General features: G+C 45.9%; 1 protein-coding gene across 4 annotated transcripts in view; it reads right to left on the bottom strand.

Moving 5' to 3' along the window:
- The window catches only part of SETDB1 (SET domain bifurcated histone lysine methyltransferase 1), a 162,301-nt gene that overhangs the window by 90,355 nt on the left and 56,724 nt on the right, over nt 1–15,222 (bottom strand). For all 4 annotated transcript variants that reach the window (XM_069218530.1, XM_069218528.1, XM_069218529.1 and 1 more), the window contains exon 9: nt 13,846–14,036. In XM_069218530.1, coding sequence (XP_069074631.1) covers nt 13,846–14,036 — 191 coding nt within the window. The remainder of the gene's footprint in view (nt 1–13,845; nt 14,037–15,222) is intronic.

Raw genomic sequence — 15,222 nt, 5'->3', positions numbered from 1 at the left:
TACCAACCACACTCCAACCAATATTACCAGTCAAAAATAACCCCACCAATGTCCAGTTCTAAGGCGATATACACTCTAAAACAGGACAGCTATAGCCTCAAACATGATCAGAAGGAATGAGATCTGGCTACCTGACTCAGAAAACACACACTTCTTCCCTCTGTAGGACCATTTCAATAAAGTGCGAAACCCCCAAGGATACTACCTCGCGAGTGCCCTTCATTCTTTTCCTAGCAGGCAGCTTGCAAGATCTGAGCACCAATTCTAGCATTTCACTAACCCAACACTATAGGAAAGTGCCTCTTTTTGCCATGGTTACCCCCCACTTTTTGGCTGGTCCATGATGTGATTTCGACTGAAAGTGCACTGGTGTAAGGAAATGCCTCCTTGGCATGGTTGCCCCCTGACTTTTTGCCTTTGCTGATGCTATGTTTACAATTGAAAGTGTGCTGAGGCCTGCTAACCAGGCCCCAGCACCAGTGTTCTTTCCCTAACCTGTACTTTTGTATCCACAATTGGCAGACCCTGGCATCCAGATAAGTCCCTTGTAACTGGTACTTCTAGTACCAAGGGCCCTGATGCCAAGGAAGGTCTCTAAGGGCTGCAGCATGTCTTATGCCACCCTGGAGACCTCTCACTCAGCACAGACACACTGCTTGCCAGCTTGTGTGTGCTAGTGAGGACAAAACGAGTAAGTCGACATGGCACTCCCCTCAGGGTGCCATGCCAGCCTCTCACTGCCTATGCAGTATAGGTAAGACACCCCTCTAGCAGGCCTTACAGCCCTAAGGCAGGGTGCACTATACCATAGGTGAGGGTACCAGTGCATGAGCATGGTACCCCTACAGTGTCTAAACAAAACCTTAGACATTGTAAGTGCAGGGTAGCCATAAGAGTATATGGTCTGGGAGTCTGTCAAACACGAACTCCACAGCACCATAATGGCTACACTGAAAACTGGGAAGTTTGGTATCAAACTTCTCAGCACAATAAATGCACACTGATGCCAGTGTACATTTTATTGTAAAATACACCACAGAGGGCACCTTAGAGGTGCCCGCTGAAACTTAACCGACTATCTGTGTAGGCTGACTAGTTTTAGCAGCCTGCCACAAACCGAGACATGTTGCTGGCCCCATGGGGAGAGTGCCTTTGTCACTCTGAGGCCAGTAACAAAGCCTGCACTGGGTGGAGATGCTAACACCTCCCCCAGGCAGGAATTGTCACACCTGGCGGTGAGCCTCAAAGGCTCACCTCCTTTGTGCCAACCCAGCAGGACACTCCAGCTAGTGGAGTTGCCCGCCCCCTCCGGCCAGGCCCCACTTTTGGCGGCAAGGCCGGAGAAAATAATGAGAAAAACAAGGAGGAGTCACTGGCCAGTCAGGACAGCCCCTAAGGTGTCCTGAGCTGAAGTGACTCTAACTTTTAGAAATCCTCCATCTTGCAGATGGAGGATTCCCCCAATAGGGTTAGGATTGTGACCCCCTCCCCTTGGGAGGAGGCACAAAGAGGGTGTACCCACCCTCAGGGCTAGTAGCCATTGGCTACTAACCCCCCAGACCTAAACACGCCCTTAAATTTTGTATTTAAGGGCTACCCTGAACCCTAGAAAATTAGATTCCTGCAACTACAAGAAGAAGGACTGCCTAGCTGAAAACCCCTGCAGAGGAAGACCAGAAGACGACAACTGCCTTGGCTCCAGAAACTCACCGGCCTGTCTCCTGCCTTCCAAAGATCCTGCTCCAGCGACGCCTTCCAAAGGGACCAGCGACCTCGACATCCTCTGAGGACTGCCCCTGCTTCGAAAAGACAAGAAACTCCCGAGGACAGCGGACCTGCTCCAAGAAAGGCTGCAACTTTGTTTCCAGCAGCCTTGAAAGAACCCTGCAAGCTCCCCGCAAGAAGCGTGAGACTTGCAACACTGCACCCGGCGACCCCGACTCGGCTGGTGGAGATCCAACACCTCAGGAGGGACCCCAGGACTACTCTGATACTGTGAGTACCAAAACCTGTCCCCCCTGAGCCCCCACAGCGCCGCCTGCAGAGGGAATCCCGAGGCTTCCCCTGACCGCGACTCTTTGAATCCTAAGTCCTGACGCCTGGGAGAGACCCTGCACCCGCAGCCCCCAGGACCGGAAGGACCGGACTTTCACTGGAGAAGTGACCCCCAGGAGTCCCTCTCCCTTGCCCAAGTGGAGGTTTCCCCGAGGAATCCCCCCCTTGCCTGCCTGCAGCGCTGAAGAGATCCCGAGATCTCTCATAGACTAACATTGCGAACCCGACGCTTGTTTCTACACTGCACCCGGCCGCCCCCGCGCTGCTGAGGGTGAAATTTCTGTGTGGGCTTGTGTCCCCCCCGGTGCCCTACAAAACCCCCCTGGTCTGCCCTCCGAAGACGTGGGTACTTACCTGCAAGCAGACCGGAACCGGGGCACCCCCTTCTCTCCATTCTAGCCTATGTGTTTTGGGCACCACTTTGAACTCTGCACCTGACCGGCCCTGAGCTGCTGGTGTGGTGACTTTGGGGTTGCTCTGAACCCCCAACGGTGGGCTACCTTGGACCAAGAACTGAACCCTGTAAGTGTCTTACTTACCTGGTAAAACTAACCAAAACTTACCTCCCCTAGGAACTGTGAAAATTGCACTAAGTGTCCACTTTTAAAACAGCTATTTGTCAATAACGTGAAAAGTATACATGCAATTTTTATGATTTAAAGTTCCTAATGTACTTACCTGCAATACCTTTCCAACAAGATATTACATGTTAAATTTGAACCTGTGGTTCTTAAAATAAACTAAGAAAAGATATTTTTCTATACAAAAACCTATTGGCTGGATTTGTCTCTGAGTGTGTGTACCTCATTTATTGTCTATGTGTATGTACAACAAGTGCTTAACACTACTCCTTGGATAAGCCTACTGCTCGACCACACTACCACAAAATAGAGCATTAGTATTATCTATTTTTACCACTATTTTACCCCTAAGGGGAACCCTTGGACTCTGTGCATGCTATTCCTTACTTTGAAATAGCACATACAGAGCCAACTTCCTACAACTGGTTTCTGCTAATCAGGTACCCGGTGCCAGAGCTCTTACCCAAAATTGCACAGTTGTTTTCCCAATTGGCAAAACCTTTAGCATACTCTGTAAGTCCCTAGTAAGTGGTATCCCCTGGTACCTAGGGCCTGAGGTACTTAAGAGGGCCTATAAGTGCTGCAGCATGAACTGTGCCACCGAAAGGGACCCCTTCACCAAGCATGAAAGGCTGCCATTGCAGGCTGCGTGTATTGGTGCAGACAAAAGTGAAAACACAACACAGCCTGAGTGCCATGTCCCCTAAAACTGCATGCAATATATGCAAGTCACCTTTCTAGCAGGCCTTACTGCCCTAAGGCAGGGAGCATTATTTTACATGTGAGGGCATATCTGTATGATCGGATATGTCCCTGTTGTGTCTTTGTCAATTCTCAGACTTAGAAAGGGACCAGGGAAGCCATTTTAAATGCATGTACTGGACACTGATCCATACGAGTTCCCCAGCAACATGATGGCTTTAATGAAGATCAAGATGTTTGGTATCAAACCTCTAGTATTGTTAGACCCACTCTGATGCCAGTGACGGATTTACCAATATATGCACCCATAGGACACCTTACAGGTGGTCCCTGAAACCCTACCAGCCTCTGGTGTGCTTGCACACTGGTTTCTACCAGCCTGCCACCTGAGACAATGTTCTGGACCCCTAGGCTGAGAGCCCTCTGCACACAGAAGGCCCAGAACAAATGTCTGTCAGGGAAGAGGGTGTAACACCTCCTCCAACAAGATGACCTGTTTATTAGCCTTCCTAAGGCGAAAAGACCTTCAGTCTAGTACTACCCCTAAGGTGAGCTACTGTGAAGGGGACACGATGTTTCAGACCTAGCCATCTTTGTGATGGCATCCTTAGGAATTCTGGGACAGGGTTATGCTCACTTCCCACAGGAAGTGGTCATATAGGAGGGCCCATTAGCTACTACCCTAAACACCCCTACAGCTGGGACAAAAAAGAGCCACAACGCAGAAAAAGAGAAAACAATCAGCTGCCCTGGTACCAACACTGCTGGCCTGTCCGCATCACTTGATGAAATCTGCACTAAAGTCGACTTGTCCTGCAGGACTCCCTGATGATGTCTGCAGCCTCTGAACACAGCCACATTCTACCGGGACTGCCCCAGTCCAGAAAACCTAATGCCACCTCTGCACCCATCGCCCCTGAGCTTGGAGAAGAAGGCCAAAGGTGCCTCCCTGTGCCTGGGCATCGTGAGGCCTGGGCCCCGCTGTTGGTTCAGCCCGACTGGCCTCTTGGCCAGAGCCCGCAGCCTCTTTATGCAGTGACCGATTTCCATAGGAAAGCACTGGGAATTGTTTTGCACTATGCAACCGGCTGGCCCCGTGCCGCTGGCAGTCTACTGCGGGTGCTGCCTTGGACCTTGTCCAATACTCACCTTAAACCCATGAGATAGGTCTTGTAAGTCGCAGTACTCTACATGCTTGCTGAACTTGTTTATTCTCCCAGAGGACAACATTGCAGAACTCAGAAATTGCACTGTGTCCACTTTTTAAAGTGAAAAGAGTTCCTATTTAAAAAAAAATACTTACCTGAACGATTTTTCTCTGATGACTAAACATATATAAAAAATACATGCTATTTTAAAAAATTGGTGTGAATCTCCTTCTTGAGCCGTGTTTCTCATTTATTAACTATTACGTTTATTTGTAGATGTCTTGCACTCCTCTGTGTTAAGTCCAACGCTGCTCGACCAAATTACCCCTAACAGAGCACTTTGAGATTGCACAGAAAGCCCTGTCCACTCACTGTGAAACCCCTGGAACCTTTACATGGTATTAGCCTACCACATAAAGAGCCAGCTTCCTACAGACACTCCAAGAAGTCTAACAATACCTTCCACCCAGTATTGACATCAAGGAATCCACATCCCCACTTTTGCAGCTCACAGCACTTGGTGAGCCGTAAATCATTTTTTCATATTGTATGCAACTTTGCAGCGCTGTTTAAACCTGACAAAGCTTCTAATAAAAAAGTCTCTAAACTTGTTCACTCTGGCCAGATCCTCATTGGTTTTATTGGCCGGGTATTCCAAACATCTAAATAGCTATTCACAATGTCACAGTGTTTTGATAGTCTTGAACCACCCATTTGACAGCTCCTCCATTTGGCTCCAACTGGCAGCCTCAATTTTGAATGATTTCGGTTTAAAGTAGTGTGTTGATCTAGGTGGGTCTGCTCACGACATAATAAATCCACATTGTCATAAAAACAATCAACCTCATTTGCTTCAGAACAGATGGAGGTCTCAGCACAGACATTTTTCATGATTGCGATTATGTCTTCTGGGAGCAGGAATCTACAACAATTGAGCAGATGACAAAATGTCCACCTCTTTTAACAAGTCCTCTGGTCAAGTAGCAAGGCATGGTACAGGTCCCTATTGTAATGCCAGTCAGAGTTAAGGGGTACTAAAACAAATATGGGTGCCTTAAACTCCTGTTGAGGCAGGAAAGGGTACTCTAGGTTTCCAGGAAGCCCCTCCCCTGATAACACCTCTGTGGTGCAATCCTCCAGAGGTATGCCATGAGTCTGCACTCAACCTCAGTTCAACCATGTTTCTCCGGCGTATTCCAGCTCACGTAATAGCTTTGCTGCAAGGCATAGCCAACCACATTGAGGAGCTATAACTGGCTGTCCACCACAAGTATTTCTCTTCTTGTGACACTGCCACAGCCAACCTCTGATTACACTGCTTACCAGGTCAGTAAAGTCCATTTAAGATGCTCAGCCACTGCGTCCCAAGCTGGTCCACACAGAATTCTCTTTTCAACTGCATAGAGCTGGCCCAGCTGCATGGCGAGCAAAAAGGTCACAGAAATAGTGGAAGTCCAAAGATGATGCAACCATCTTAGGACCTAGTTTGGCTATGCAGAGCTTACAGTTAGCAGAAGGTGCACACAAAGTGTACTCTCCATCAGTGACATAGGTACAGTATTTTACCAGACCATGAGTCACTGTACAGGGTAGTATGACTGAGTATGTATTTCCACTTGTATTCAACTTTGAGATTATATTGGCTATGTCCATTTGGGACACCATGTGCAAGGCTGCACATGATGTAGAGTGTCCTTGGTGATCTGAAAGCTCAACTGTCCCTTTAAGACTCCCGCCACTATACTGGCGGCACTTGGTCACTGTAAGATTAGGTTCCACTGGCCCAATGAAACAAAGCTTACTTTATCTGAGCTGCAGATAGGCTTGGAAAAAGGTGCTGGAAAAGAAGTGCTGAGAAAGAGATTTCTTCTAGTAGCTCTCTTGTTGAAGGAATGTGTATATTTCCTAAACTTAAAGAGAAACCCTGCAAAGAACATGAATGCCCCAACCTTTATGGATATACTCAGGAGCTCTCAGGTCTGGGTACTCTGCTAAGGGGGCCCCCTGCACCGTGGAGCTGCGTGGGCCTTTGTTACGCCACAGGGACTTATTTGCTCTTAATATTTCATAATATAGCATTTCTTGAGTGGACTAAACTCCAGAATATATTCAGTTGATACCTACTGGAACATGAATGTACCCCTGCTTGGTAAGAAGGGTAGCCACGTTGTCCAAGTGCCCAACTGCATGCATATCTGCTACCCAGTCTTTTTATTTTTGCCCTGCATCAAGCTAATCCAAGAGTGAGTGCAAAGGCTAAGCCAATACTTGCAGGGATGTGGAATTCCTATTGCCCGACGCCTGGGACATATTGTTTGGGGTCAAGGGCAACAAGTTTTCATGTTTATGTTGTCCTTGGGACAAGTAGGGTTGTGCCAGTTCACCGAGAAGAGACTGTCTGCTGTTGAGATCATGTGTGTCCAACTGTTAATGGTGTTTGAACTTTTATTTATGGTTCATTATTGAAAAGCCTTTATTATGAGAGTGAGCGCCATAAATAAACGTTTTAAGGTTGCACTGCACTACTGACAGTGGTTCAAGTTAAAAAAAAAAAAAAAAGTTTACTCACATTTGAAACGTTTTACAATTTGAGGCTAAGTATAATGGTCCCAGAATGCTCTCTGATTAGATGCAAATGTTTGCGGAAGCTTGTAGGCAAGAGTGAAGATTCTTTGCTTTCAAAATAAAATGTTCAGAAAAAAATGTAAGTAGTAAGTAGTCACTACTATGAAATTTTAGTTGTTATTTCTTTGAAGCGCCATTTAGTAAAATGCATGCTAGTATTTCCAAGAAATATTTCTAATGGAAAACCAGTGTAACCATTTTCAACAAGATTATGGGAAGCATGAAAATAAACAAGCACTGGCAAAGCCAACCTGTCAGACATTTGTTGTGAGTCTTCTGGTTTTGTCAATTCACGTCTTGTTTTGACATGGCTTTTGTAACACTTTATTGTTGTTGGAGCTGTCAAGCCCTCGCTATTGTAACAAACACTGGCAAAAAGCAAAAAAAGTTTTTGGGTCTCAAAAAGCACACATTGCCACCAGTAGTGTAACAAAGGTCCCACAGCCCCAGCTGTGCGGAGGGCCCTCCAAGGGACACCCCCTCAGCACAGCACCTGCCCTGTGTGAGTCTGGTGGGGGGAGCCCCTCCATGTTCTTTGCAGAGGGGCTCCCTCCAGTTTCATTACACCTCTGATTGCCACAGTAGTTCCTGGCACTGAACAAAACTACATTGTGTGCCAATATGCTCCTTGCAGAACAGCAGAATGCGATCACTCACAGTAAAGACAGCATATAGAGAGAGAGAAAAATAAAATTTTAATAATAAAAATGTCTTGGTCAATACCAGATCTAATTAGGGACCCAAGTCTTACAGAAAGTCGCAAAAGTGCACCCATGCTATATGTCTTTGAATTAGTGGCTTTCATGAGTTCACAAGAACAGAAGTAAAGCAGGAAATCGTTCTCCTAGAAAATATTTGTGAACTGTATTTTAGCATGAGCAAATATGTATGTGTACATTTGCTCATGCGAAAATCTATTCAGCATTTACAAGTTCACATTGACACCAAGCACTTTTTTTCACAATCCTGGAAGAGCTTCTACTTCTGCTACTGTCAGAAGTAAATTTCCAACCTTTCTCAGTATGGGAAAAGATTAGAGAAGAGCTAGTGAACATCCTTAAAACATGCAAGTTAGTAGGCTTGCAGACTCAAAGGCATTCCAGCCTTGGAACTATTGCTTGCTGCTTCCTCCAGTCCCAGGACATAGATCTGCGAATAGACAGCAAAATAAGGAAATTGCTATAGTAGTGTGAGAAGGTAGCCTCTTTCTAGCCTTGTTACCCCCACTTTTGGCCTGTTTGTGAGTGTATGTCAGGGTGTTTGTCACTGTTTTCACTGTCTCACTGGGATCCTGATAGCCAGGCCTCAGTGCTCATAGGTTTGTGGCCTATATGTATGTGTCACTGGGACCCTGTCACACAGGGCCCCAGTGCTCATAGGTGTGCATGTATATGTTCCCTGTGTGGTGCCTAACTGTCTCACTGAGGCTCTGCTAACCAGAACCTCAGTGGTTATGCTCTCTCATTACTTTCAAATTGTCACTAACAGGCTAGTGACCATTTTTACCAATTTACATTGGCTTACTGGAACACCCTTATAATTCCCTAGTATATGGTACTGAGGTACCCAGGGTATTGGGGTTCCAGGAGATCCCTATGGGCTGCAGCATTTCTTTTGCCACCCATAGGGAGCTCTGACAATTCTTACACAGGCCCGCCACTGCAGCCTGAGTGAAATAACGTCCACGTTATTTCACAGCCATTTTACACTGCACTTAAGTAACTTATAAGTCACCTATATGTCTAACCTTTACCTGGTAAAGGTTAGGTGCAAAGTTACTTAGTGTGAGGGCACCCTGGCACTAGCCAAGGTGCCCCCACATTGTTCAGAGCCAATTCCCTGAACTTTGTGAGTGCGGGGACACCATTACACGCGTGCACTACATATAGGTCACTACCTATATGTAGCTTCACAATGGTAACTCCGAATATGGCCATGTAACATGTCTATGATCATGGAATTGCCCCCTCTATGCCATCCTGGCATAGTTGGCACAATCCCATGATCCCAGTGGTCTGTAGCACAGACCCTGGTACTGCCAAACTGCCCTTCCTGGGGTTTCACTGCAGCTGCTGCTGCTGCCTACCCCTCAGACAGGCATCTGCCCTCCTGGGGTCCAGCCAGGCCTGGCCCAGGATGGCAGAACAAAGAACTTCCTCTGAGAGAGGGTGTGACACCCTCTCCCTTTGGAAAATGGTGTGAAGGCAGGGGAGGAGTAGCCTCCCCCAGCCTCTGGAAATGCTTTCTTGGGCACAGATGTGCCCAATTCTGCATAAGCCAGTCTACACCGGTTCAGGGACCCCTTAGCCCCTGCTCTGGCGCGAAACTGGACAAAGGAAAGGGGAGTGACCACTCCCCTGACCTGCACCTCCCCTGGGAGGTGTCCAGAGCTCCTCCAGTGTGCTCCAGACCTCTGCCATCTTGGAAACAGAGGTGCTGCTGGCACACTGGACTGCTCTGAGTGGCCAGTGCCACCAGGTGACGTCAGAGACTCCTGCTGATAGGCTCCTTCAGGTGTTAGTAGCCTATCCTCTCTCCTAGGTAGCCAAACCCTCTTTTCTGGCTATTTAGGGTCTCTGTCTCTGGGGAAACTTTAGATAACGAATGCAAGAGCTCATCCGAGTTCCTCTGCATCTCTCTCTTCACCTTCTGATAAGGAATCGACCGCTGACCGCGCTGGAAGCCTGCAAACCTGCAACATAGTAGCAAAGACGACTACTGCAACTCTGTAACGCTGATCCTGCCGCCTTCTCGACTGTTTTCCTGCTTGTGCATGCTGTGGGGGTAGCCTGCCTCCTCTCTGCACCAGAAGCTCCGAAGAAATCTCCCGTGGGTCGACGGAATCTTCCCCCTGCAACCGCAGGCACCAAAAAGCTGCATCACCGGTCCCTTGGGTCTCCTCTCAGCACGACGAGCGAGGTCCCTCGAATCCAGCGACTCTGTCCAAGTGACCCCCACAGTCCAGTGACTCTTCAGTCCAAGTTTGGTGGAGGTAAGTCCTTGCCTCACCTCGCTGGGCTGCATTGCTGGGAACCGCGACTTTGCAGCTACTCCGGCCCCTGTGCACTTCCGGCGGAAATCCTTTGTGCACAGCCAAGCCTGGGTCCACGGCACTCTAACCTGCATTGCACGACTTTCTAAGTTGGTCTCCGGCGACGTGGGACCCCTTTGTGCAACTTCGGCGAGCACCGTTTCACGCATCCTCGTAGTGCCTGTTTCTGGCACTTCTCCGGGTGCTACCTGCTTCAGTGAGGGCTCTTTGTCTTGCTCGACGTCCCCTCTCTCTTCAGGTCCAATTTGCGACCTCCTGGTCCCTCCTGGGCCCCGGCAGCGTCCAAAAACGCCAAACGCACGATTTGCGACTAGCAAGGCTTGTTGGCGTCCTTTCGGCGGGAAAACACTTCTGCACGACTCTCCAAGGCAAGAGGGATCCGTCCACAAAAGGGGAAGTCTCTAGCCCTTTTCGTTCCTGCAGAAACCTCAGCTTCTTCTGTCCAGTAGAAGCTTCTTTGCACCCGCAGCTGGCATTTCCTGGGCATCTGCCCATCTCCGACTTGCTTGTGACTTTTGGACTTGGTCCCCTTGTTCCACAGGTACCCTAGATTGGAAATCCACAGTTGTTGCATTGCTGGTTTGTGTCTTTCCTGCATTATTCCTCTAACACGACTACTTTGTCCTTAGGGGAACTTTAGTGCACTTTGCACTCACTTTTCAGGGTCTTGGGGAGGGTTATTTTTCTAACTCTCACTATTTTCTAATAGTCCCAGCGACCCTCTACAAGGTCACATAGGTTTGGGGTCCATTCGTGGTTCGCATTCCACTTTTGGAGTATATGGTTTGTGTTGCCCCTATCCCTATGTTTCCCCATTGCATCCTATTGTAACTATACATTGTTTGCACTGTTTTCTAAGACTATACTGCATATTTTTGCTATTGTGTATATATATCTTGTGTATATTTCCTATCCTCTCACTGAGGGTACACTCTAAGATACTTTGGCATATTGTCATAAAAATAAAGTACCTTTATTTTTAGTATAACTGTGTATTGTGTTTTCTTATGATATTGTGCATATGACACTAGGTGGTACTGTAGTAGCTTCACACGTCTCCTAGTTCAGCCTAAGCTGCTCTGCTAAGCTACCATTATCTATCAGCCTAAGCTGCTAGACACCCTATACACTAATAAGGGATAACTGGGCCTGGTGCAAGGTGCAAGTACCCCTTGGTACTCACTACAAGCCAGTCCAGCCTCCTACAAGTAGGGTTTGGAATTGCAAGTATCCAAGTCCTACAATAGTATTAGCCCTTGCCTGATCGGAGAGGCTATCATCAGAACTCTTACATAATGAGACTGCTGCCATAATTTGTCGCCGCACTATGTGTCACCAAAGGGACAAGTAGATTTTTTTGAAGGACAAGTATATTTAGAAAGCAACCTGTCACATGTACAAGTAGATATTTTATTAAATTCCACACCCCTGACATGCAATATCCTCTTAGGGTTCGGGTCAGTCACAGATTCTAGATATTACTATTTAAGGATCACAACATTATTGCACTCCAAGCTGGAAAGCAAAGTGACTCCCTTTTGGTACTTGACACTCTCAGATTAGTGAAGGAGGGAAATTAAGACTAACACCAGAATTTGGTCACATACATATTAAATAAAGTATAACACAGCTGATGAGATTAATAATGGAAATGTCTAATCAGTGTTTTACTCTATAAAAAAGTAATTTATTAACAAGTAAAATGTTACATTTAAAAATACAATATGCAAAGGAACCTTCCTAGCCTTGCAGTTTTTGGACCAGAGATTGAACTGTAAAAGCTTTTTACAGACATCTTGCTCTTGGAGCTGGATTTGTGACTAATATTGAGTCCTATGATCAATGTACGAGGAGGAAAGCCTTCGCTGATGCATATGACAACCTAGGTGACATTGTATCCAGTCACTGTGCTGGGATAAGAGGAGCACTGCAGTCTGGAATCAAAAGTCAAGTTAACTTAAATAGGATGTCTTGTAGTGGAAAGCTCATATGGTTTGTTTACCAGCATTCAGGACCAGGATTTAACAGTGGGAAGGTGCAGCCACTGAAAACAGGAAAAGAGGGCCCCCACAAAAGTACCATGCTACCCCATTTGCCATTAGGAACTAGTCTCATCTGGGTTAGTTGTAACTGATGCTTTAATCGCCAATATCTCATACCACACAAATGCTAGAATGACAGGACAATTTCTTCCATTTTCAGGTAGACGTACTAGGGTTATACCATGGCACTGAAGGCAAACTATCTCCTAGCCCACTTAAGTGAGATAGATATAGGGGCCATAAGGGCACATTAAGGAATTGGGGCCAATTACAGGGCTCAGTCTCACAACTCTTCAAACCGGAAGTCACTCTTGTTTCACCAAGGCAGCTGAGCTGAGGTGACTTTATGGCTATTGGGAAGTACGAGTTCCTCAGCTGTCCTCGTGATGTTCCTTAGCCTCAAATGGGACCAGGTCCTTCTCCCCCTGAACAGGTCTGTTCTCTGGTCAGGAGCACTCAGGCTCATCATGCAAGCAAGTCATCTTTCTCTTTTTAGGTTGCACACCAAAGTGACTGCAGACTTCCAAGCATTAGGTTCAGTCTGGCTGGAGAACGGCAAAAACACAGAGGGTCCACTAATGCTCCTGATCGGTCTTCCTTCCTTTTATGGTTATAAAAGCCTCTAGGGTAACCACTCAAGATACACCCCTTATTGGTTGTTAGGGTCAATACTTAGACACATCTCATGACCAAGTCTGCATGCTTGACCAAATTAAGCAGTAGTCAGTTTTCAAAGTTCAAATGCTCCTCGGACCCTGAAGGAGCATTGTTTTTACAATTGCTGACCAAATTTGCTGGGTTCCAGTCTAGTGTTGACAATGATACTGGTTTTAGCTAGCTCAGTTGCAATGTGTACTTAGCTATCTAGAAAGCCTCTGCAATATGTGAGGTCCAGAAAACATGGAAAGGTGTTTTTTTATTCTAGCTGGGAAACTTGGACAAAGTCAAAGAAGGTGGGACATTTATCTTCTCCACTTGTCACGTACTCGGATTTGAAAAGAAGGACAGTGGAGAGTGAGCAAAAGGGTTGTATTGTCTGCGATGGACACTGTTGGCACAAATAGCAGCATCTTCTGCAACACAAACATGTGAGGAACAGCAGTTAAGGGACACAAGTAAATTCACAATATTAAAGCCCATGAACATAAACACCAGAAAAAGAATTTATGCGCGTATCAAGACGCAGTGAAGGCAGTGGATTCCATTTGGGGGAGGACTGGCATGATATTTTACAGGTAAAAGGCCTTTATCACTTAAGATAATGCTATCATTACTGTCGGAGTCACCGCACAGCCTTGCTTAAGGTGGCCAAGTACCTACTTAAATCAAGAGTGTCCTGAACAGATGACAGCAAAAACAATAAAAGGGAGGACCTTCAGTGACTCGCACGATTGTGGAGTTCACTGGGGTAAAACACAACAAACTGTCCAGAATTATTCAAAGGCAGGACAGACTAGTTAAAAAAAAAAAAAAAAAAAAAAAAAAAAAGCAATTGAGAATGCCTTCATCCCTACATTTTTGCTAAGCTTCAGAATAAAGTATCCAAATTAGTAAATTTCTATAAAATAAGGTGCAATAGCCTTAGTACTACAAGAGCAGCAGTGTTGAAAACAATTTCATATTTTGATTGCAATACATACCAGGAAGAGGATTTTGACAAGGCTGCCGTCTACTTCCTCAACTTTGGATTTCCACCATGTTCCCTCCCACTCAGTTTTGATGAGCTGATTGTTTTTGAGTAACACCATTGGTCGGTTTGGATACGCAGTGATATATTCTTCGATGAAATCACGGCAGGAAACATCCTCAATGTCTTCCCAAGCCTTCCTCACTTCTCAAGGAAAGGAAAAGAAAAAGTGAGACTGGATATATAATCACCAAAAAGGGAGCAAGGTACACCTCCCTATAAATCCCCCTCATATAAATAGTATGAGGCAACATTAGGCAGCTGCTGCCACCCTTCAAGTCATACATCACATTTAAAAACACATTATTATAATTGTATTTATATAGTGCTTACTACTCCTGACGGAGCACTGACGCTCTTTAGGGTCAGTAGCACGCTACTATGCAGCCTTATAATACATGTAATACGTACTTGAGGCAGATAACCATTTTTCGAAAAGCATCATAAGTACACTAGTATGCTCTGACCCTCCCTCGCCTGCCTTTCTAATACTAATGCATGGGATAAGCACATTGATGTAGAGTTGTAATCAGCTGAAGATTCTGAATCACTAGCCTATGTACCTGTGTTTTTGTGTCGAAGTCTAGAAAACAGTTTCAATGTAGGGCTTTTACCAATGATTACCACTGACCTGGTGTACCATGTACATAACTGCTCAGGTGTAGAAAAAACTCTATCCTACAGACTGGTGAAATAAACCATTAGTGTTTCTAGGGCTTCGGATAGCATTTTGAAAAGTCTGCTTATCTTTGAACAAAATACTTTTATTTCCTTTCTTCTTTAGGGAAGGGGACTGAATGCTCGGCCTCTGCTCACAAATAACTTAATAAATGTTTTGAATGATGCATCACAACTTTTAGCATGGGAACAGTAGTCTTAACTAATTGAATGTCGCTAACCCTTGGTTGTAGGAAGCTGGCTCTTTATATGGTATATCAAAATGTGGTATACCGTGCAAAGATTTCAGGGATTCCCTTCCTAGTGGACTGGGCTTGCTCTAGCAATCCCAAGGTGCTCTTTTAGGGGTAGTGTGGTCGAGCAGCTGATCAGAGAAGAGTGTTAGACATCTGCAAATAAACACTCAGTCACTAAATGAGACATACAGCTCAAAAAGGAGATCCACACCAATTTACAAAAATAACAAGTATCTTTATATATGTTTAGGGACCAGAATCAATATGATCAGGTAAGTACATTTTGCACAAAAAAATAATTTCAGTTTTCAAAAGTCGACACTTGGTGCATTTTTCAGAAGCAGCAAGGTTTTCCTATTGAGAGAAAAACAAGTACCGCATTCAGGCATAGTACAGCGTCTTACATGACCAATTTC

This window comes from Pleurodeles waltl, chromosome 12 (assembly GCF_031143425.1).
Source record: "Pleurodeles waltl isolate 20211129_DDA chromosome 12, aPleWal1.hap1.20221129, whole genome shotgun sequence".
NCBI classification, from domain to species: domain Eukaryota; kingdom Metazoa; phylum Chordata; class Amphibia; order Caudata; family Salamandridae; genus Pleurodeles; species Pleurodeles waltl.
The sequence above is the reverse complement of the archived record's forward strand: the minus strand, read 5'-3'. Positions and strand labels throughout refer to the sequence as shown.